Source organism: Scardinius erythrophthalmus (assembly GCF_964197995.2).
Source record: "Scardinius erythrophthalmus genome assembly, chromosome: 21".
NCBI lineage: Eukaryota > Metazoa > Chordata > Actinopteri > Cypriniformes > Leuciscidae > Scardinius > Scardinius erythrophthalmus.
The window spans coordinates 32,333,135-32,357,901 of NC_138241.1; the positions used below are offsets into that span (position 1 = coordinate 32,333,135).

Sequence of the window (24,767 nt, forward strand, 5' to 3'; positions counted from 1 at the left end):
TACTGAATATTAAAATATGTTGAAGCACAATTTATAAGCATTGATGCAAGGGGCGCTATAGCAGCCATTAGCAAAAACTGTATACGTCTAAATCTGTTTTCTTGTTCAGGTCAAAGATTTTCCCAAATGAAGCATTGCAAATGGAAAATCATATGGGAATTTAAGTGCAATATACATCAGAATGATTGTGGGTGTGCAATCTGAAGCTGACATTTGCCTCATAATAGTGCAAGAATGCAGCTCAATCTGTTCAGCATGGGTAAGCATTCGCACCTGCGTTTGCATACTTGCATAAAGTATTTTTCTGGCCTAATACTGATGAGCAAATCTAAGGAGAAGGTCTGTAGGTTTTAATGTAAGGAGGCTTCTCGACAGGCTCCTCTGGAGAACTGAAGTACTCTCAGCATATTGCGACGTTCACAGCAATTACCCTCATTTAACAAACACAGAATACTGTAGTTAGTCACCCAGAACGTCTCAATTCACACTTTAAATGGCTGATTGACTCATTTTCCGTGTGTGAGAGATGACAGGGCGAATTAATGGAGAAGGATGCAGGATTTCCATGTTGTGGTTTGAAATCACCATTCTCTCCCCTCCACAAGCATCCAGCTCTTCAATTTACTCTGCTGATCTCCAGTCTGTTTTAATTTATGTTTTTTTTTTGGCAAAGCTCTGTGCTTATGCTGCCAGTAGAACTGTGTTGAATTTAATTGGGAAGAACTGAAAGGCAGGGCAAGCATGAGATGGGAGGACGGTTTAGAGGAGAGAGAAAGACAACACGCACAAAAGCATCATGGAAAGAAAAAGTAAAGAACTGTTTTACCTGATGGTCTTGGATAAGTGTAGGCTGCATGAGAAAAGAAATAAAGATTATATAAATATATATACATACATACATCACACAAGGCTGTATGATATAACTACAGCACTACCTAAAAACACTTTATTTTTCAGCCTTTTGACAAATACCAAATACATATTTTACAATATTTATACTGTATAATTCCTCAAAAATAGCACTAACGTTTTGTTCCATATATAATCTTCAACTATTATTTTAACAAAGTTATTAATTTACTATTTTTAAATTAGAAATTAGATTACAATTTTATAATGCAAGCAATAAAATCTGTAAAAAAATAGTTAAAAGGCATTTTTTATACACTTAATAAACACAAGATATAATTTTCCATTATAGAGACCAATATTAAAATATGTAATGTAGTACTAAATACAGATGGTGGACAACCAGAATGCCTATTACCGCCGCGCCAGCTGCCGCGGCGAAATCACCGCGGCAAAAATAAACCAGCCGCATTTCAAAGTCGTTCCCGAAATGACCGCCAGGTGGCGCAAAGGGACATTGTGCAAAACAGCAGCAATTGCCGTATTTTAAAATGTAAGTGGGTTAAATATAAAACCCTAAGCCTAATAGGCATATTTTTCATATATATAAATAGGCCTATTAGGCTACAACAGAATAGAACCAAAGATAGAATAAATTTTAGAACTGAAAAAATAGAATCAAAAGTAAAAAATAGAGACGATATTAGGAGCAATGACGCTGAATATTTTTACTATTCTATTGAGGCATAGATAAATGAAGAGCTCTCGTGAGCGATACAATTGCATAGTAATTTATAGTGATTTCAAAAGCAGTCCTTAAAAAAAAAAAACATGGAGTAGTGTGGCATATTTTTTGAGAGATTACGCGGAACGCGTTTTAGTTAAGATCCTGGTTTCAATGCCCTTAATGTATGTAGGCTAGGCTGCTTAAAAAAAATGTCACAACGCGTTTTGAGATTGTTTTGAATTAAACATTGAAGTTTAAAATGTAGTGTTTTGGCACACCAGGCCGAGTGGCGTTACGCATTGTTCAAAAATCAGGTTTTATTCTGGCATGTTGAATTGGCGTTAGATTTTTTTTATAGATTTAGATTTTAGATTTCCTTAGATTTATTTTTCTCATAACAGCTAAAATAACTTAATATATGCCTTGTCTTAATATGACCTACTTAATATAGGCAATAGGCATAGCCTATATAATAAATTAGCAAAACTTGGCCACTAAATATTTAATTTTCAATTATTTTAATTATCACAATTAAAGTTTTAATTTAATTAAATTGAACAAGCGCAACAATCAGCATTTAATCAAATATTCTAAAAGATGTATTATTAATAATAATAATGTTATTTCAACATAATATTTCGTTTTTTCGACATAATATGTGTGCGTGCAAGCAACAAGCAAGATGTGTATTTATCCGGTGATGCGTGCATTGATTTTTATCAATAAACTAGTGTTTTCTGACAGTGTCGACTGCAAAGATGAAGTTGACGATCGCCATATTTGTAGTGAACCCACCTAGAGAGAAATGCACATAAAAACATAATCAGAGAGTAGCCTTTTTCTTTTCGTTTTGAATTATTTCGTTTGAAGACATTTCAAGCTTTGTGTATTTGATGTATTTATCATGTCTGTGTGAGGCATACGCTGAGTTTCGTTAAGTTAGGAGGATGAGATGCGCTCCAGCTGACGTGCAATGCAAGTGACCGCGCGGGCGCCTCCATGATTAGTGTCTGTTATATTTGCTTCTCTTACTTATTAAATCCAGGCAAGGGTTGATGAAAAATTTATTAAAATTAAGATACAATTTATAGAAAACGAAATTCACTTTAAAGAAAGGTTTTCTACTAAACAAAACTTAATGAAGTGGTCAAAATCATGTCTGACCCACTCCATATCCATCTCTCGATATAATGCATCCTATCTTACTCGTGCTGTTCACTTTTCATATTCAACATAGATGGAAAAAAATAACATTAGAATATTTTAACAAATATGATACTAAATGAGATTATTTAATGGCTACAACAGTATATGCCTATAGACTCTATTTGTACAAATTGCTGCACATTAATTTAATTAAATGAAACCTTGTAACGAATTCACACTGTAGGGTAGACTGTGTACAGTTGAGACACCTTAAATAACTTGCGTTCGCAGCAAACACAAGTTGTGATTTTTGCTGTGCTTGTCAGCTGAAGGAAATATACCAGACCTCTTGGAACTTTAATTGAATACATAGCGTTGGTAAAGCATACTGAAATTACATCCCTACAAATTTATTAGGCCCTACTGAAAATAAATGTATCGAATTTAAGCAAAGTAGCCTAAATGTTAAGACTGTAAGCCCTTTGCTTTTTAGTAGCCTATAAAGGACTCTTATAGCCGACTTTGTGTTACTTTAATTTGTAGAGGATTTTTTAACTCAAACATTAACACTGAAATAAATTAAACTAAATGATTGTAAAAATTTTGGCACACCACGACGAGTGGCGCTATGCATTGTTCTAAAGCCAGGTTTTATTCTGGCATGTTGAATTAGTGTTCGACAAACGCGGCGGCGCGTTCATTTGAATGAAGAGCGCTTCTCGCTCTGCGAGCGAAGACACACTGGAACGTTAGGCCATGTCGCATCGAGTGAATCGTGGCCGAGTGGTTGAACTTACGTTACGATCATTTAGATGACACGGGTTCGACACCCGAACTTACTAGGACTACTGGTTTTTTTATATTAGCCTATTAATGCATTTTATAGTCTATTGTTGATGCAGAGAGATTTGTCTAGTTCTAAAACATAGTTTTTTTTTTTTGCTTATAGTCTATTTACAAAATAAAATCACCATGCATTTCCATTTTACACTAAGGAGCAAATATTATACAATGACTTTACTTCTGTAGCCTATAATAATTCCAATGGTAATTTCAAAAGCAGTTCTGTTAAAAAAAAAATTATATATATATATATGACGTTTAAACGACAAACAATAAAATCAGAACCAGTATTCTGTTGCGTTCATAGTGGCAGTAATGCATCCACGGCTTTTCAAAATGTCACAAAGCGTCTTGAGATTGTTTTGAATGAAATATTGAAGTTTATAATTAAGTGTTTGGGCACACCACGATGAGTGGCAAACTCTTTGTTTTGTTTTGCAAACTCAGCTAGCCTGTGGGGGGTTTGGAGAAGGCAATACTTTGCTTTATCGTGGGGGTGCAGGACAGAGGTGTTAATGTTCCGTCTTTCATATGGAGAGTGTCGGAGCCAGCCTGTTGAGCAAGCAAAGGCAAAATTATTTTAAGGATTAATCTCAAAATCTCCAAAAGTCCATAGCCTATGTGCAGTAGGCCCTATATCTTATTAAATTATATATTGTAGTTTTATTGATTGTATTTAAAGGTTTTCCACACACAATTTCAATTTAGCAGATACAGAGCTCTTTAATTCGCAACCCACCTCGTTTTATTGTGAGGTGAATTCAGCAAGGCATGTTGTATCTTTGAAGGAACAAAAGCTATTTGTTACAGTTTTTTCTTTCGTGATTTGTGTGGATGACACAAAAAGAAAAACGCCTGCTCTTAATTTATGTTGCTTTGAACTTTTTTCGTTTTGTACCGTTTTAATTTTTTAATTTAGCTGCAATTTCTTTGACAATAGAAATTTAAAATGTTGCAAGAATAAGATTCTGTGTTTCTTATTTTGCATCACAAAGGGAATAAAATCGCATCAATGCAACCCTGTTTAAATAAATAAACTTTCCCGACACTTTATTCATACCTTGAAATGTGCAATGGGTTTTCAAACTTAATTAATTTTCTTTTTCTTTTACATTTTCATTGTTTATTTTTTAAATGAAAGCAATACTGTACTGAAAGTATTTTTCTGATTTGTTCGATCTGTTTTGAAAAATGTCTTCCGTTGCTATGGCCGGGTATAACTGTCAGTCATCTCAATCTCGTGAATGATTCACACACACACAAAAATAATTTAGCAGATTAAAGACGAGCTTCATCATCTTCATTTTCTGGTGCAATCGGCTGACAGTCTTCCTTCATCTGATGTGTCGTCTTTGCAGCGGCTCAACTGGAATGTAGCAAATTGATGTTGTAATGTACAATTGATAATTAAACAAGATGATTGACTTTAATAAACAGATGCATATTTAAGCATCAAGAACGGAAAAACATAAACACTGTCGGCTACACTGAGATTCGATCTCAGTTCGTTTGAAGCTTCGAGAGGCTATTGTTATTGCATTGACCACAGAGCTATCGTCTGAATAGCCTAGATAAACTATTTTCTCTGTTTTAAAAGTTTGTCATATGTCATATTTTTTTTAACATTGGCAATTTACTGTCTCGAAATTATGTGTCGAAAAAATTTTTAAAAAGTGTTTTTACAAGACATGTGCTGTTTGTTTGTTTATTTATTTATTTATTATTATTATTATGCAGATGTTAATTCAGCCATTCTGTTGGATAAAAATTGTCCCTAATGTAAAATGGAAATTAATGGTAATTTTATTTTATAAATATAAAATATTTAAAATAGGCTATGAGAAAAAAACAATAGGCTATGGTGTAGCAATATTTTAGAACTATCAAATCTTTCTGCATTAATAATAAAAAAAAGTAGCCCATGTTTGTTCGGGATTTGAACGTTATAGCCTACCACTCGGCCACGAATTTGTTTTGTTTTATATTGTTTGAAATGTATTTTTACATATTTTGCTTTCGTTAATGTTAACCAATTCTGCTGTAGCATAATAGGCCTATATTCTTTCCCTAAAAGTTTGTTTTATTCTCTGCTTTGTTTGTTTATATTTTTACATATTCAATCAGTCTAATTTTTGTTCAAATAATGAAAACAGTTTTTTTTTTTTTACAAGATCTTGCGCCACATTTTTTTTTTTTTTTTTTTTTTTATAAACAGATAGGAAACTTACCTTTTAAAATGCCGCAGTTGCTGCTGTGCGCGAACGACTTTGAAATTCGACTGGTTTATTTTTGCTGCGGCAGTAGGCTAATAGGCATTGTGGTTGATTATTTATTAAAGAATTCAAATGATAATCATAACAACATGTAAGCCTATTTAATTCTGAATATAACAAAGAATGCTTAAACTGACTAACATCGGGTAACTGCAAGTCCTGAAAATGTTTTAATTTTACGGTAAATTATTTTAATTTATTTCACTGTTATGTTTCAGTTAATAAATCTACAAACACATTAAAATAACACGAAGTAAGTAACCTATTGACATAGCCTTTCTAAATTATAGAAAAACTGGGCACACAATGTTAACGTGTGTCTACTTTGTTTAAATTTAATGAATTTGAATTCGTTTAACCACAATATTTATCTTGAATTTATCTGTGACCTCAGCTCAGATTACTGCCACGGCAGATTACGTCATAAAGAGAATAAACTGACACTTTTGAAGTATGTGATTACAGCGCCACTCAGCGGTAAAAGGCAGCAAATACACATCCCAATTTTGCCGCCGCGGGAACGGCGGCGGTAAAAGTCTCATTCTGGTTGGCCACCATCTGTAGCATAATTAACAATAAATCAATAAATAATATTTACATCCATACTTTTTTACCAAACATTTGGATATAAAAATAAAATAATATTAATCAATAAAGTAAATACTGTATATATAAGAAGGGTTCGATGCCTTCCAGCAGTCCATTTATTCTGGAAGTTGGCCATTTTGTGGTCTGCTGAGAGCAAGTGCTGAGATTGGGAGTGTGAGATTGAAAGACTATCCAATGGGATTAGATTCTATCAGCCGTTTCTGAGATTCAGCCTCCGCTCTCGCACTGAAACCGCTGGCCTGTTCCCGCTGTTCTGTAGCCATCAGCTAACTCAACACACGATGGCTGCCATACTTTCGACATCTCAATTTAACATAATCCCGAAAGTGAAACCTCACATTTGAAATGCATGACCTCTGTTGATGGGAATCATGAGGAATTTCACAATTCTGGCTCGGATTCCCATTCCACAACTAGCCCAGCTTTGCTTTTGTGCTTGCCCACATACAAATATCAAGATATCAAAATTAAACAAGATTGTTGTTTTCCAACCTGAATGTAAAATATGAAATGCTTCCAGTAAATATGAAATATATTGCAGATATATTGCAGATCTCTTTGCATTTAAAAATAAATACAAAAGTAAGATACGAGGAGCCTACACATTCAACAACTGATGAGTGACATCTTGCATGTCATATGATGCAAATACCAAATGACTTGCATAAGTGTAAGGTGACTTACGTTCGGAGTACTGTATGGTGCGTTTGACTGTGTTTCCGGTGCCGTAGTTAGTTATGGGAGTAAGGCTGACCTCATACGACAGGGGAATACGCAAGTCCGTAAGCATGTAGGACATCAGCACACCTTTCACTGGCTCTTTAGTGGTGATCTGCTTGGACAAAACCATCTGTCGGTTCTGCAACGAGAGGAATATTCAATGATTATGATTACCATTTATACTTGTCTTAACATAAAATCATACACTACAGTTCAAACTTTTGGGATCACTAAGCCTTTTTAATGTTTTTGAAAGAAATCACATATGCTCACCAAGGCTGCATTTATTTGATCAAAAAGTATAAGTTTTTGTGAAATATTTTAAATATCGCTTTTCTATTTTAATACTTTTTCAAATACATTTAAAATGTTTTTTTTTTTTCTGCAATTTATTTCAGCATCAATACTTGCATCAGTCTTCAGTGTCACATGGTCCTTCAGAAATCAATATGCTGAATTGCTGCCCAAGAAACTGTGACGTATTTTTTTTTTTTTGAGTTGATGAATTCAATGAAAGCTCCAAAAAAGCACTTATTTGAAAAATAAATATTTTATAACATTAGAAATGTCTTTACTGTCACTTTTGAAATGAATGTATCACTGCTGAATTACTAAAATCGTACTGACTCCAAACTTATGAATGGTAGTGTATATATGCATATACACTATTAGTACATTATTAAATGTTTTATAATTCCACCTTTTTGAAGAAATTATTGTTTTTATGTGTTGATGTCTTTTGTGTTTCCATCTGTGGAGTAACTCATGAATAACATGAATAAGTAATTACTTGTTTGAAAAAAGTTGCATTTAAAATCACTTAAGAAATCATTAAGCTTTGAAATTTATGGATGATACAACACTGATGTCAAATGTTGCACTGTTATTATTCCTCAGCTGTTTTTTTTTTTTTTTTAAACAGAATCACCCAACAATAACAAACTGCATATAGCTGTGTCTCATAAGTAGAGCTGGCATTATTTTGGATTGGTAATTAAAAAGAAAGAAAGCAGAACAGGGAAAAGAGGAGGAGAGGGGGAAGATAGAAGAAACAGACAATCGCTCATCTGACCTTATGGCTTTTCACTTTCATAAGCATTTTCCCTTTCAGTGAGGACAGAAACTTGTTGCATCACACACAGTGTTGTACATCTCTAACCTCCACAAACCACAGAAAGGCCTTCAGTGCAATGATTTGCAAGGTGCAAGGTCAGCTGGTATCAAGCCACCCTGCTGTAAGAAGCTTTCGCAGTCTTTCCTCAGGCACAACAGCGGTGTGCTGACTAAGAACACTTGCTGAAACAGATCAACTTGTCATTCTCTACTTTGGCTTTCCCGTGGGATATCTACAACGCCTCTGAATGCTGCTGGGTTTGAGGCATTTCTGAAGAAATTTAAGCGAAACAATAACATTTGTGTGTGTGTGTGTGTGTGTGTGTGTGTGTGTGTGTGTGTGTGTGTGTGTGTGTGTGTGTGTGTGTGTGTGTGTGTGTGTGTGTGTGTGTGTGTGTGTGTGTGTTGTTTTTTTGCCTAAGCTTTGTGATTTCCCCTTTAAACGTATTTATTCACTTTACAAAAAGGCATTTACTATTGCAGGTACTGTGTACTACAAGTTCAAACACTAACAGCTAAAGCAATGCAAACTCTTAGACCAATACAAGCTCGATTTCAATCTAAATAAAGCATTCCACTCTTATTGTCAGAAGGAGCGTATTAGCGTAAATATTACCATAGTGGAGCAACAGATTGAAGAGAATGCTGAGCATGTTAGTTAGCAAGCTGAATAATAATACAAGCAGTTCAATAGCGCAAAAGGTTATAGTGAAGGTAACTTTCCCTACTTAAGGTTTGTTACCACCACAGTAGAAACCCATACAGAAAAACTTCTGGACAAACAGATTTCAAATATATTCTAAATATATGTTGTAAACGACGTGGCATAAGGAAGTATATTCAAGTTGAACCTTCAAAATAAATATATTTTAGTTTGGAAACATAATTTTTTTTCTGAAATATGTCTCTTATTCTCACCAAGGCTGTATTTATTTGATCAAAAGTACAGTTATATTGTGAAATATTATTATAATTAAAAAAAAAGTTTTCTGTTGTAAAATGTTTTAAAATTTAATATATTTCTGTGATGGTAAATCTGAATGTTCAGCATCATTACTCCAGTCTTCAGTCACGTGATCCTTCAGAAATCATTCTAATATGATGAGTTGCTGCTCAAGAAACATTCGTTATTATTATCAATGTTGAAAACAGTGCTGCTTAATTATAAAAAAAAAAAAAATCTATTTAATTTCTTTGTGGAAACCATACACTACCATTCAAATGTTTGGGGTATGTATATATATGTTTTCTTTCAAAAACATTTAAAAATCTTAATGTTTCCAAACCTTTGACCATTACTCTCTGTGTGGCCAACAAATATATAAGAACATAAGGAAAATAGTACGTAAAATATAGGTGAATCTATTTCAAAATCAATATATATATTTTGTTCATTTTTGTTTATTATAAAATAGACTTAAAATAGATATCTGAAAATGTCATTTTGGCCGTATGTGTCACAATTATGTGAATCTAGTTAGTTCCCTTGTTTACTCTGTGTATATATTCTCCTGTTCAGTTCTGTCCCTTGTTGGTTATTGTTCGTGTGAATACTAAAATGCTGTTACATTCTGTTCACCTGCTATTGGATTAAATCTTGTTTACCATTCAAATCTGCATTCGTCTGTCTGCTTCATCTGCCTAGTCATGACAGAATGGACCATTGACTGTAAGGCAGGGGTAAAGTCGGCATATTGTGTTATGATTTCTCCAGTTCATACAAACAGTTTGCAGCTCCGTTTGGTGCCGCAAAAACAATTAGCTGTGTCTTATTAGAGGAAATGAATGTGCAGTGAGCTGTTCCAGGTCAGCTCTCACTCCCAGAGGATGTGTGGTAATCACAGGGCCGACGGCACCGCGCCAGTCCAGGCTTTTTCCATGTGGAATTATGGGAAACGTGGCAGCAGCCCCATGGAAACAGTGCACAAAGGAATGAGAAATTATCTTCAGCTCCGCATGGAGACCCAGGCAGTAGGTAAACCCGCCGGCATTCCCTCTAAACATGACACACATGAATAAGTATGTGTGTGTGTGAAGCTTTTTTTCATCCTTTGTTCCCCCTTTTCCAGGTAGGATGTAGAAGCATAGCTGTGATGTTAACCTGGCTAGTGAGGTCAAACACATTTGTTATCTGTCTAATTAAGTGCCACCGTAAACCCCTGTTACTGGGCCGTTCACCAAGGCAACATGGAGTGGTGTGCTGCCACGTCCAACGCTAAACCCACTTGAGCCTACACAATGCATGCCAAGACTTAACAGCCGTATCTAACACACAAACGCACACGCGCGCACACACGTGCGCCTTGTAAAAGTCACAGATAAATTGTCTCCGCTTGGCTGCTACTCTCAGTTAACAGGGATTTTCTGTGTATCTTTCTTCATCTAAATTACCACACACACACACACACACACACACACACACACCAGGGAAGGGTGGCAGTGCTTAATGAATAATAATAATAATGTAAATCATGGCCACACTGTACTAAGTACATTCCTTGTTTTGTAAAACAAGTACATTCCTTGTAACTAAAACAAGGGAACAATTATTATATCGTGCGAACGATTTATCTACAGTAAAACGATGGAACGAATTAATAAAATATGCTGACATATTAGTAAGCCGTGGGAACAATACTTGTCCTTGAACGATATGAACACGAGTTTCAAATACCTAAAGAATGATATCAATGACCAAGACAACTTCGGATCATCAATTAAATAGATAAAACAACAACAAAATTAAAAATAAGAGCTGAACGACAGCTAATAACAAATAGGAGAAAATATCCATGTTACTTTATATATATATTTTTTTTTAAATAGCATTTTTAATATAAAATGTCTTCATAAGTTGGTTATATTTAAAAATATTAGTGAGAACATTTAGCCCTCACATGTATAGCGAAACCTACACACACCTGTGTGTTATACCTCCCACAATCTTTCACCTCCGAATGTCTTTTTTCATTCAGTTATTTGTTGTTCTCTGTTTGTTCCCATACGCCAGGTAATGTATCAGCCTTCTGTGCGTGTAGCCTACTTTCCGTCATCGACATCCATTAAAAGAGACCAGGGACTACTGCAACTTTTTTTTTTTTTTACATTTTCCCTCATAACTTACAGACTACTACAAATAAGAAACACATATGTTGTATGTGCCAACAATAACAGTATCATTACGTTGAGAAAGACCTGATCATAATGAGCTATAGGCCCTATTTTAACGTTCTAAGCGCATGGTCTATTCAGTACATGTGCTATTAAGTTATTAATCTCCTATCACTGCTACGCTGATGACACACAACTCTAATCTCATTCCAGCCTGACGATCCGACGGTAGCTGATCGTATCTCAGGACCACCACCTTCAACAAAACCTTGCGAAGACAGAGCTACTCGTGGTCCCGGCCAACCCAACACTTCACCACAATTTCACCATTCAGCTAGGCTTGTCATCCGTAACTCCATCTAGGTCAGCCAGGAACCTTGGTGTGGTAACTGATGATCAATTGAACTTCACAGACCACATTGCTAGAACTGCTCGGTCATGTAGATTTGCCTTGTACAACATTAGGAGGATCAGGCCCTTCCTATCAGAACATGCTACTCAACTCCTTGTCCAAGCGCTTGTTTTATCCAGACTTGACTATTGTAATGCTCTCCTGGCTGGTCTTCCAGCTTGCACAGTCAAACCTCTGCAACTGATCCAGAACGCCGCAGCTAGAGTGGTCTTTAACGAGCCGAAAAGGGCACACGTCACTCCTCTCCTCACAAAATTGCACTGGTTGCCAGTTGCCGCTCGCATCAAATTCAAGTCACTGACGTTTGCCTACAGAACAACCACTGGTTCTGCTCCCTTTTACTTTAACTCTTTACTTCAGACTTACGTGCTATCCAGGAACTTGCGCTCTGCAAGTGAACGACGTCTTGTGGTGCCATCTCAAAGAGGCACAAAATCTCTTTCTCGGACCTTTACCATGTCTGTTCCCTGCTGGTGGAATGATCTGCCTATCTCAACCAGAGCGGCTGAGTCCATAGCCACTTTCAAGAAACAGCTGAAATGCTTATTTTTAGACAGCACTTGATCCAGTAATACTAACACTTTCTCTACTACTCTATTCTATTCTATTCTATTAAAAAAAAATCTGCGTTAGATTAAACTGAGAAGGGTCATAGCACTTGCATATTGTTGTCCTACTGTTAGTTTAACTGCTTCTATTGTTCTCATTTGTAAGTCGCTTTGGATAAAAGCGTCTGCTAAATGAATAAATGTAAGTGTTAATGTAAATGGTCTAAAGCGCAGGGCGCAAGTTCACTTATGGCGTGTCCGAATCCACTTTTGTTAGTTTAACGACGGGAAAAATGGGTGGTGCGCCAGGCGCATGGTCTAAAAGGGTTGTCCCTATTCTCTTAATGAGTAATGGGTGTGTTTTGGGATTTACGTGTGTTAAACCAATCAGAGTCTCATCTCCCATTCCCTTTAGATGCCAGTTGCGCTCGCGCCATGGCAGATTCACTATTTACATGACGGAATTTGATGGTGGAAAGACCGAAGCCGTCTCCAGAGCGCAAACGGATCTGATCGTGCGCGAGGTTAAAGCGCGCAAGTAGACCATCTACGGGACAAGCCGGATTCCACCATATCTTTATGTACACAATAATAATCTTTTACATTGTAATCCTTTTATTTTAAATATTTGGCATGTTTGTGTGATGCTGCACGTCCCTGTGTGTTTAAAGGGGTGGTATAATGCCCTTTTCACAAGATGTAAAATAAGTCTCTGATGTCCCCAGAGTGTGTATGTGAAGTTTTAGCTCAAAATACCCCACAGATATTTTTATATAGCATGTTAAAGTTGTCACTTTTTTAAGTATTAGCAAAAACACACCATTTTGTGTCTGGCCCTTTAATCTGTAATCTCTGTAATCTCCCTCTAAAGACGGCACACGAGCAAATATTTTTGATCTTTGAAATGCATTTAAAAGCTAAAGGCAAATGTGTGTGTGCTTGTATTTGTATGGGAACATTATATGCAATTATTGCAGGAGGGTGAAGGTCATGTTTTCTAACCATATTAAAAAAACATGTATTTGTCAAATACATCAGTTGAACCAATTAAGTGAAATAAATTATTTATATGAACTATTTTGGCTATTCACATTTCATGTTATATAAAAAAATGTCTGAAAAAATAAACAAGAAATGAATTTACTGTGTGCGCATTTTATATTTTGACAGGTTTATAGAAATATTAGTTCACATCCTTAAGTTAAAATCTTATACTGTACACTCAATTCTTAATATGGAACAAAAACTGCAAAAGTTTGTTTGCATGTGAAAATATGACAAATTTGTGTCCATGTCAATGTCAGAACACTATAATTGTAAGAGCACCTCAATAAGTCTGCACAGTATGTTCACCATTACAGAGAATTCACAATAAATCCATAACTCTGAACACCCTTAGCCTGAAATGTTGCAAAAAATCAGTTTTCAGTTCATTAAAATTGTTTTTGGAGCAACAGGTCTCGGTCTAGTGGGTTTTAACAGTTTTAGGTCTGGGTCTTGATCGCTTGTCTTCAGGAATATGGTATATGAATCATTACGGATGAAAAACTTGCAGAATCGAGCGGCTTTAAGGGTTACACCACATCGCACAGGGCTTTATGTACGAAACACTCACACACACACAGCTGTAAGATCTCACCCTCTCGTAATATCACAGGTGTGTGAGGTGTGAGGCCTGTGAAACACACTTCTCTGGCTGCAGGATTCCCCCTGCAGGTACGACTCAATAAAGATGTGTAAATGCATTCAAGCGCATCTCTCTCTCTCTCTCTCTCTCTCTCTCTCTGTCTGTCTCTCTCTCTCTCTCTCTCTCTCTCTCTCTCTCTCTCTCTCTCTCTCTCTCTCTCTCTCTCTCGAGGTGGTTCACCACACTGATCTGAGGTCTGTCACTGGTGCACGGGTTCAGATGCAGACAGCTGTTTGAGTCTCCCGTGGCTGTGTAACATATGGCACAGAGTGTGTCTAAAAGATGAAACTGGGTTTGTTGTTTGTCAGCAAATTTAGAACAATGTCTGAATACGGAGTTTAGCTTTTTAACATCAGTACGGTGGAAAAAAAGAACTGCAAAAAATGAGCTCAAAATATAATCTGTAATGAACGTTCCTCATCTTACTCTGTCAGCGCAAGTTTATTCTAGAGGGACTGTAGTTTTCCACACCGGTAAACAAGCGGCGCGGCTTTTAGAAATGAGGCTTGGTGTTTGCTGCGCTCTCTGAAAAACACAGCACTCATTTCAGAGACGACTGAACATTCTTGCATTCTTGAAATGAAAGCGCTCTGTGCACCTGTTATTATGAAAGAGCTGAAGAAAAAGTGTTTAAGTAAAGAGAGAGAGAGAGAGAGAGAGAGAGACAAAAGTACAAAAGTAAGTTTTAGCAGGGGCGTTTTCTCAAAGGAGGCAAGAGAGGCAAAAAAGAAAAATCTTATTATAAATAAGAGAAAAATATGATATTTCTATGTATAAAAAATGAAGTTTATTTACATTCTGACTATCCATAATTAATTTCAAAGTGGAAATAAATAATAATAATAATCATAATTAATAATAATCAATAATATTTTCATTATTATGATATGACTAAAGGCTAAAAGATCAAAGATTAAATTATTTAAATAATCTAACTGCATTCTGTTGTTGTTGTTATTATTATTTTATTATTAATAATAATACCATATTTTTATTTAAAATAATTATAACTGATTGTATCATTATTTATTGTATTATTTTTATATGAATAAAGACATAAAGCTCAAAAATAAAATGATTTTAAAAATAAACTCATAAAAAAGCATGTTAAGTAAACTAAAAGTTATTCATATATGAGTTCATTTACAGTACATGTGACTTAGACCTGTTTTTCTCATGACAGTGTGAACAGCACAAACCCCATAGAATCTGATCTTTTCAATTCCGATATGTGCCACTTCCATAAGTGGTCCTAAATCTGATACAGGTCAGATGTTTTGCAACGCGACCTCGATCTGAACAGTCAAATCGGAATTCATGAGACTTTTACGTCCCTCTAGAGAAACATTCGTCACAAATCTGCACTCATGGGAGTCACTTCAGAGTTTTAACATTCCTGAAGTTATTGCGAAAGGTAGTCAGTGAAGGACAGTCTCAGAACTCATAAGTATGACAGTGACAGCTCTATATACAAGCAAAACATAAGGGCTTGTATTATAAATGTTTAAAAACTCTTGTTTATTATATTGCCTGAGCATAAATTCGCTGGCTTCCATGGCAGATCACACTATAAATAAATGCGTATTCGCTTACTTTACTGTCATCCGTGTTTTCTTCCGTATCACAGCGTGCTGCGTGTCATCTGTGTATCATTCTTTTGCGCATGCGTGTCAGTTCAGGATCACGATCTGTTCACACTGGAATCTGATATTGGCCACATTTAAAACAACAATGTGAACAGCTATACAAAAAAATCAGATCTGAGCAGTAAATCAGAATTGAGCACTAAGGCTCGCAGTGTGAAAGTAGCCTAAAACCCTCTGTATCGAATGCTCTCGTTCTCTGTGAGAAACAATAGCACTGCTTTCTTCAGCTCATTAACCTCTCTCTCTCTCTCTCTCTCTCTCTCTCTCTCTCTCTCTCTCTCTCTCTCTCTCTCTCTCTCTCTCTCTCTCTCTCCATTTCTTGTCTACATTTCTCAGAGCAACATCTATAAAACATTAATCAACATTACCACTGCAAAGCAGCGCAGCGCATTCACACCTTGGACAAATTCATACACAGACAAACACACAAACGCACAGTCTTGACCGCATAGATACACACGCACACACAGAGTGAACTATTTTTCACTATTCACACAGACATTCTTTGTTATTCTACTATGATCAAATATGCACATATACTCAACTGAGTCTACAGAGAAACTCATCTATAATCTGTCTCCCTCTCCACCACACACACACACACACACACACACACACACACTCATAAAAGTTAATGCACGCTTGCTGCAGTCAGGATGTTAATTCACTGGTCCCGGTAGACTCTTACTTAAGGTAAGGTTTTAAACAGGGGAAGATTAGCTATTCATGCACACAAAGACAAGTGGCTAATCTCCCCCTCCCTGTTCGCTTTGATTCCTGCCTCCTTCCATAATTCATCCACGCTCTTCCGTTCCTGCCGCCCCCCTCTGGGCTAGGTTTCTATGAATAGATGATTAGGACGTCGGAATCAAAAAATCTGATGAAGCGGTTTCCATGGCAAGGGAGCGTCTATGCGCTCGCACCACTGCCGGGGTCGTCCCGAGATGCAAGTGGGTGTTTGTTTGTTGAACCGAGTGACCAGATTTCAACCGGAACACAGAGGGTGGAGGGAATCCCTGCGAATGCTTCAAAGATGTAGTTTATTTAATCGAAATGAGAGATGATGCCATCCAAACCCTGGTGTGCACACAAACAGGCGGATCAAGACCCACCCTTTCCCTTCCAAACTAATTTTGGTGAGGTTTGATTGAAATACGAATGCAACACGGATCTAAGACATGTGAATGAACCATAAACAGGACGTGATGTCACAAGATGCAACCCTAAATAAGACAGAATGCTCAAGCACCTGGTTCTTCTCATCATAGGAGTCACATTGCCCATCACAGTTCAGTACAGATGTCAGAAACATAGTTTCTTCATTTGTGAGCAACAGAGGAATTCTTGGAGAAGTTTTGACTCCTTTACATATTTTATAAGCTCTTTGTGAGTTTTCAGATGGTAGAAAATAGGCCCGTGAAACGATTAATCGCGATTAATCGCATCCAAAATAAAAGTTTGTTTTTACATTATATACATATATATTCAGACATTCGTTTTATATATTCAGACTTTCATTCTATATATTCAGACTTCATATTATAAATATAATTATTTCCTGAACGGCTTGCCATATACTTATTTTGTATATATAATGTCAACACAAACTTTTATTATGGATGTGATTAATCATTTCACAGCCCTAGAAAATACCATTGTGTGTAGGCTACACTCATACAGTACAACAAGCGCATTCTTTTGGATGTTCGGTAATATACGTCATAAAAAAAATCTTTCATCTTTAGGTTCAGTGTTAAAAATGACAGTGTTAACTTTAAGTGAACCAGGACTGAATATATCATTTTTAGAACCGAATTCAAAGTGTGAACTTTGGCCAAAAGTAAGAACTGTATCTTAAAGGCAGCATAACTGCTTTGCCTTGTTTTCTAGTTAAAATATCTAAAAATGCTTAAAACAAGATCAGTTTACTTGAGATGTAACGCTGCATACGATATTATGGCTTGTTTTCAGACAATGCATCTTTAACAAGGGTGTGTTGTGTTTTACTGCACTCTCAGATGTTTTCTCTTATGTTAAGAATAGACAATTAAAAATAGTTAAAAACCAGTCAAAATATCTGCCAGTGAAGTAAAAAAAAAAAAACTTATATTCAAGATACAGTCTATATGAAAACAGGTTTTAATAGCTTCTAAAGTTATGATTCTCAAATTAATGTATCTTGTTAAAGGGGAAAAGTAAGCAAAAATAGTCATTAAGGATTTTTTGCAGTATGAACAGCTAAATAAGTTTGTGTCGTATCTGTATAAGCTTGGCTTGGCACATTCTACAGTGCTGTGGATGACAAAAACATTTAAGATGACAGCACTTGTATGCGTCATATGCAAAAATATGATAGTTGAAAATGCATTTTTGAGAATGACGCTGCAAGCTGATTTTCTGAAACAAAATATTGAATAAAAAGTATCTGTAAATGAGCAAGAAACACACAAAACAGCTTTCCTTCTGCAGCCAAAAGTATGCTATCTTTCCAGTCAGTGAGCCTAACATTGGAAACTGGGACATATTTTCATTTTTTAGCAAACTCTCCAGACTCATGTACGATGTACATACAAAGCAGATATTCATGCGGCCTCACACTGCTGACTCAGGGATGAGGGTCAAAAGGCAAGAACCATGTGAATTATTGCTGTATGGGTGTGAAATAAAATTAGCTATACATGAGCATCCAATCCCATCTGGCAAAGTCGAGTCCGATGGACACAATGAGGACAGATTCAGCTCTGTTGAGGAGAACTCAAGCTTCTAAACACAATAGGTTCATGCATGCTATAAATATGCGACTTCAATTTGCAATTTATTTGTGCTAACACCAATATTTTTGCCAGCAAGGTCAACCCTAAATGCCAATTTACATCAATGACACTGTTAGAGTAGAAACGTAACCTCAGTGTGGCCTCTAACACTGTATTTTAATCCAAGCTTGTTGTTTATTAGATAGACTACAAGCTTCTGCGGACCTGCTTGACCACAATAGGGTGTGTGACCTGTTTTGTTTTTTTTCCAGCAGGGATGAAATACAGACCCAATCAGGCAGTTTGTGTGTTCTTATGTTGGGCCAGTGGGGTTCTGAGAGTCTCTTTAATGCAGTACAAGCAGTGATCGATCCGCTGTCTGCTCCCTACATAGAGCACACTATTCCCCTGACTCCTATTACAAACACACTTATTCTACTCATCCACCTCCCACCGAGTCAACACAGGAAAGAAGGAAAGAAGGAAAGAAAGAAGCAGTAAATATTAAGCTTCCAGTGTTTGTGTTTGGTTTACCTGTCGGAGACTGATCCAGTAGCCGATGATTTTGTCCACAGCGCCGGGCTCTCTCTGTGTCCACTGTAAGATGTAGGAATAGTTGTTCTTCAAGGTGCGTATGGGGTTTGGAGTGTCGTAGTAAAATTCTGCATTATATGGCTGAGCTAAAAGAACAATCAAACCAAAACAGAGCACGACTAATTAGTCAAATACTTTAAAAGGATAATAAACTACCATCTTACTGTCAATTGAAATATCAGCGGTTTTACCATGGTAATTGTTTTTTGCAGAAATGTATGAAAGCTTGTTTCCGCCAAAGATAATTGCAACTTTTTATCTCACAACTCTGACTTTTTTTCTCACAATTGCGAGTTTAATCTCATAATTCTGACTTTTATTCTCTGAATTGCGAGTTATAAACTTGCAATTGTGTTATAAAGTTGAAATTGCTATATATAAACTTAATTCTGATTAAACAAAAATCAGAATTACGAGAGTTAAACTTGCAATTTTAAGGAAAAAAGTCAGAAATAAGAGATGCTAACTTGGAATTGTGAAGAAAAAAAGTTCGAATTGTGTGATAAAATGTCGCAATTACCTTTTTATTTTTTATGCAATGACGGAAACAAGGTTCCATTGAAATTTCTTTCATAATAATCAGAATAAGAACAATTGCATGCTAAATGCACAACACAATTCCATCTATAATATTACCGAGTCTGCATGTTGCATAGACGCAATAGGCCTATAAGAGCAGTCATATTAGAGTGTGAAGATGGAACAAGCTGAACGCATTAGCACTGCTCAGCTGTCATGATGTGTTGGCAAGGCTAAAGATAAGGCCCTACTGAGCAGGAAAAACCTTTCGAGTCTGCAAGACAGCAGCCAATTTTCTTTCCCCCACAGAGAGAACAGAAACACCTGGGCCTTTTGGAAGTGTACTGAATGGTGCCACATCACCGTCTGGCCTTTCTTGGCTGATTTCTACATCATCAGCATATTAGCTGGCAAAGCTGGCAACTCAACTGTAAGGAGTGAGTGACGGGTTTTTTTTTTTTTTTTTTTTTTTTTTACATAAAATATGCAAAAAAAAAATTTTTAATGCAACTCATTTCCCAGGAAAGCAAGCAGAGCCAATCATGTAATCCCAGATGAAAGATCTAGTTTAAACCAGCTTGATGATAACCATTTCATATGGTTTACTTGGTCAAAGCTGGTCATTTATGGTCTTTAGTTTGTCCAAAATGTTTTAGGCAGCTGTAGTGATGGGTGATTCATGAACAAATCGTTCTTCTGAGTCAGATAAGTGAATCGTTTACATTTCCACTTATGCATTTGGCAGACAGATTCATCCAAAGCAAGGTTCTTCCTTCCCTGGGATTCGAACCCTTGACCTTGGCATTGCTAGTGCCAAAACCTGTCTGAATGATTCTTTCATGAATCAGACAGAATCAATCCGAGCAGTCGAGTCAATTAGCTAGAAATGAGTCAACAACTAAACTGAACTGAACTGAGATGCCCAAAATTACAATGAACACCCTTATTAATAAAAACTCCTGTGGTGAAAATCAAGCTTTTAATGTTGTTTATATGTCTATGTGGTGTTTTTAATATGCTTTAAGACAAACCATGTGCAAATTCTTAAATCAACACCATTGCTGAGTATTTTCTCCTTAAAATTGCAGTGAACTAAAGACAGACTCAAAACCACGGCTTGAAATCGCTGGTGTTTCTGACGTCACAAACTACCTTGTAACCAATCAGGTCAACGTGTGAATGTCAGCGAGTGGATCTCTGAGCTGGCGCGAATGAGTGAAGGTGGGGATAATTTGCATATTCATATGATATAATAATAATTATAAGAATTAGTTACATTTATATATTGATTTTCTGGGTACTCAAAGCACTTTACATAGAAGGGGGGAAACTCCTCAACCACCACCAATGTGCAGCATCCACCTGGATGATGCGACGGCAGCCATATTGTGCCAGAACGCCCACCACACACCAGCTTACTGGTGGAGAGGAGACAGTGATGAAGCCAATCAGTATGTATGCGGAAGATTACGAGGCCATGATGGACAGGGGCCAATGGGCAAATTTGGCTAGGATGCCGGGGTTACACCCCTAGTCTTTTTTTCCGAAGGACATCCTGGGATTGTTTAACGTCTCACCCGAAGGACGGTGCTCTTTGACAGTATAGTGTCCCCATCACTACACTAAGGTGTTAGGACTCACACAGACCACAGGGTGAGCGCCCCCTGCTGGCCTCACTAACACCTCTTCCAGCAGCAACCTAGTTTTCCCAGGAGGTCTCCCATCCAGGTACTGACCAGGCTCAACCCTGCTTGGCTTCAATGGGAAACCAGTCTTGGGCTACAGGGTGATATAGAACCAGGTATAATGAGGCAAGGGTTTTGAATTCAAGCTATTTTAAGGCATGAAGATTTTTTTTTGTCAAGGAAAAAACTTTTAAATATGTAATTTTGGTGATCAAAGATGAGTTTTAAGGGATAAATTATTGACTACAAGGGGACTTTAACAGACTACATGAAGATTTCAAGTGAGCACTGAATAGGTTTTTTGAATCGGTTCCCTGAAAGTATTCAAAAGATCTGATTCACTGACATGAATCAAACTCCACATTTCTAAGTAGTTGATCATCTCAGCTAGCAGCTGACCTAGTGAACCATCATAGTTAACCAGAATAGGGTTAGTAGTAGCCTGGCAAGCCAGACCTACATCAAGATGTTAGGTCTGGAAACTCACCATAGTCACGGCTCAATCCGAGGGGCGGGATAAACGGCTGTCTTTCAAATTCCCTCTGCACGCAATAGGACAGCGCTTCAACCAACCAGAGCGATTTCCCAACAGCGGAGCTTAGTTGATAGATTCAACTTTTGCCATATCTGGCCGGCAAAACGACGAACACATATCCCTTTTATTAAGAATGACTTAAGTGCCGTTCTTTGCTCTTTTCTCAAAGAAAAACTTAACTCCAAGTCCTCCAGAGTCGCGGCCAAAGCCGATTCGAAAGACCGTTGTTCTCCATCAGCAGCCGCCATTCTTTGTTTTCAAGTAACAGCAGCCAGGTAACCATCGCAACTCTGTCGTGTATGTTAAGCCCGCCCCCGCCTACTCTATACACAACGTGATTGGCCTGACCCAATCTGGGTTTTTGCAGCGAGAAGGTTTATTGAGAGTTGCTAGACCCACCTGGCTGCAAAATACATTTTGCTGCCGCTAGGGTGCGTCTAGATTTCTAGGCTAGGTTAGTAGACCAACTTGGCCAAACTAGTGGGGTGTCTTAAGACCTAGTCTGACCAACTAGCAGTTAACCAAGGGGTACTTTTACTTTTCAAAAAATCTTACTTTTCAGATTCAAATTAGATCAATCTACCTTTTTATGTCACTAACTTAAATTAGATTAGATGACTAACTTGTAAGACTAGTCAAAGCATTTCAAGACTATTAGACCCAAGGCTACGAGGAAAAATTGATGATCAATTATCCCAAATAATGCTCATCTATATTTGAATTGAATGTTTTTTCCCTTAACCCTTGTATGGTGTTCGGGCCTGAAGGACCCGTTTTCATTTTTTATCAATTATTTATTTATAAATAATTTTTTCAACCTCAGACTCATTGGCCTTGGCTCATATTCTGTGAAGAACATATCAGAACACATTTTCAATGACCACACATTGTACACCCCCCCTACACATTTATATTACACACAGGATGTTCGTGTGTGCGTGTGTGTGTGTGTGTGTGTGTGTGTGTGTGTGTGTGTGTGTGTGTGTGTGTGTGTGTGTGTGTGTGTGTGTGTGTGTGTGTGTGTGTGTGTGTGTGTGTGTGTGTGTGTGTGTGTGTGTGTGTGTGTGTGTGTGAGTGCAAAGAGTGTGAGTGCAAAAGTGAGTTTTGTTTCTACACCTGCCGTTCCCGCACAAGGTTGCAATTCTTAAATGTGATCTAACAAAGGAAAAGGGAAAATATTAACCATATATGCTGTTTATATTGCTTGTAATTGGGATGAAGTAAACATCTGTTGAGTATTTTAACAGAAATTGTTTGATTATGTTGAATTAAAAACCCCAAAACCACCAGACCCACAGACACTGGCTGAATCACAAAAATATGAACACCACACAAGGGTTAAGATACAGCACATGTAAACAGTCCTGAAACTTTTTTTTCAACTCACCAGACACATTGAAGGTGCAGGTTGAGGTACCGACTCCATTGTTCACTCTGCACTCGTAAGTGCCGTTATTAGAGGTGTCTAGTTTGAACCGGAGCTGAGGGACACTTTGAGGGTCCACCGGAGGGGTTCGGATGGGCATCGCATTACGGTACCAGCGAGCGTTGACTATTCGGTTTGGATTGGACTTGAGAACCACACAGCGGAGAGTGACTGTCGAGGACGTTTGAGAACGGACATCCAGCAGGACTGGATCCACAACAGGAGGGTCTGGTGGAGAGAAAAACAATATTATTCATCTACATTTTTTCCTGCATATTTTGTGCACAATTATAGTTTAGCAGTCATTTATCAGTTGCATCTATTTTGCTCTGCTGTGCTGAAAAAAGACTTCTATTACAATTTTAAAGATGTTTCCTTTGGTAAAACTCTTTATTTCTTCAGAGGAAGTTTCTCAAATAGCGTTGTTTCTTATTCACCTGCAGGAAGAAAAACAATTTAAGAAAAAGAACAGTCAATGACCTGACCACTCTTGAGATTTTTACTGGAAACGAAGCCCCACATAAACGGCACCCAAGCACTTAGGACACATCGCATGAATCCATCGCCCATGCCGACGACGTTCAGATGACAGATTGCAAGCTACTACCCGAATCAATAAGAAGGGGTCCACATTGTCTCAGCTAATTGCACACAATCAATATATAAAGTGTGCTAGAGCTAGTGACTAATTACAGTCTACCAGGATCTGGTTAGACACTCTGCATGTATGGAGTGATGAGACTGCAAATTAGCAACACAGCACCTCAGGCATACATCAACAGTGCATTACTGTAACTAATAATGTGTGGAGACTGTGACAAAGCATCAGCGTGTAATTAACTCTGTGAACTTCAATTCAATGATTTCAATGACAAAATAATTAAAAAACCTTATTAACTTCAGGCTGATTTACAAACTCTTTGGTTGTACAGTAGGTTATCTTCAATAGAGAGCCCTGTGAAATAGACATCAAAAATACACCTTTCTCAAAACGGTTATTATACACATTTCCCACGATCCAACCAATTCCAAATGGATAAAAAAAAACATCTTTCCTCTTTCACTTGGAAAATATGTCAGATTACAGAAGTGAATTGGGTTGTGAATGGTGTCTCAAACTGACTATAGGTGACATCAGTTGAAAAAGGAAAGTCGTGTAGGAGGCAGAGCAAGTTATCACATGGTGATGAAAAATTTAATAATAAACAAGATTAAACAAAGACAAACATTTTCCATTGTTTGTCTCCTGACAAATAGACAGAGTAAGACAAGGTTTGTGTATTAAGGAAGCAGACTGGGTCAAATCTGATTTCACTGACTCGTGTTCACTCTGATAACACTGCCAAAATGATCACAATAAAAAACCCATTTAAAATTCCCACAAGGTTCTGTGATTTGAGCTTTGGATTTGAGACAAATAAAAGAAACAGCGTGGGAGAGGAACTGGTACTCCAGCCAAATCACTCCATAAGTGGCACAATTCTTTGTAGTAAAAAAACAACTACTTTTAATTATTAAATCATTTTCATTGTCAACAACAAAAACATAGTATTTGGCTGCAGCCCGCATAT

At 37.1% G+C, this 24,767-nt stretch overlaps 1 protein-coding gene across 1 annotated transcript in view; it reads right to left on the reverse strand.

The window, feature by feature from the left end:
- Nucleotides 1–24,767, reverse strand: part of mdga1 (MAM domain containing glycosylphosphatidylinositol anchor 1) — a gene marked incomplete at both ends in the record, with an annotated part of 207,953 nt that overhangs the window by 37,422 nt on the left and 145,764 nt on the right. The window contains 4 exons of the mRNA XM_081350154.1: nt 827–850; nt 7,132–7,306; nt 18,972–19,117; nt 23,158–23,424. Of these exons, the coding sequence (XP_081206280.1) occupies nt 827–850; nt 7,132–7,306; nt 18,972–19,117; nt 23,158–23,424 (612 nt within the window). The remainder of the gene's footprint in view (nt 1–826; nt 851–7,131; nt 7,307–18,971; nt 19,118–23,157; nt 23,425–24,767) is intronic.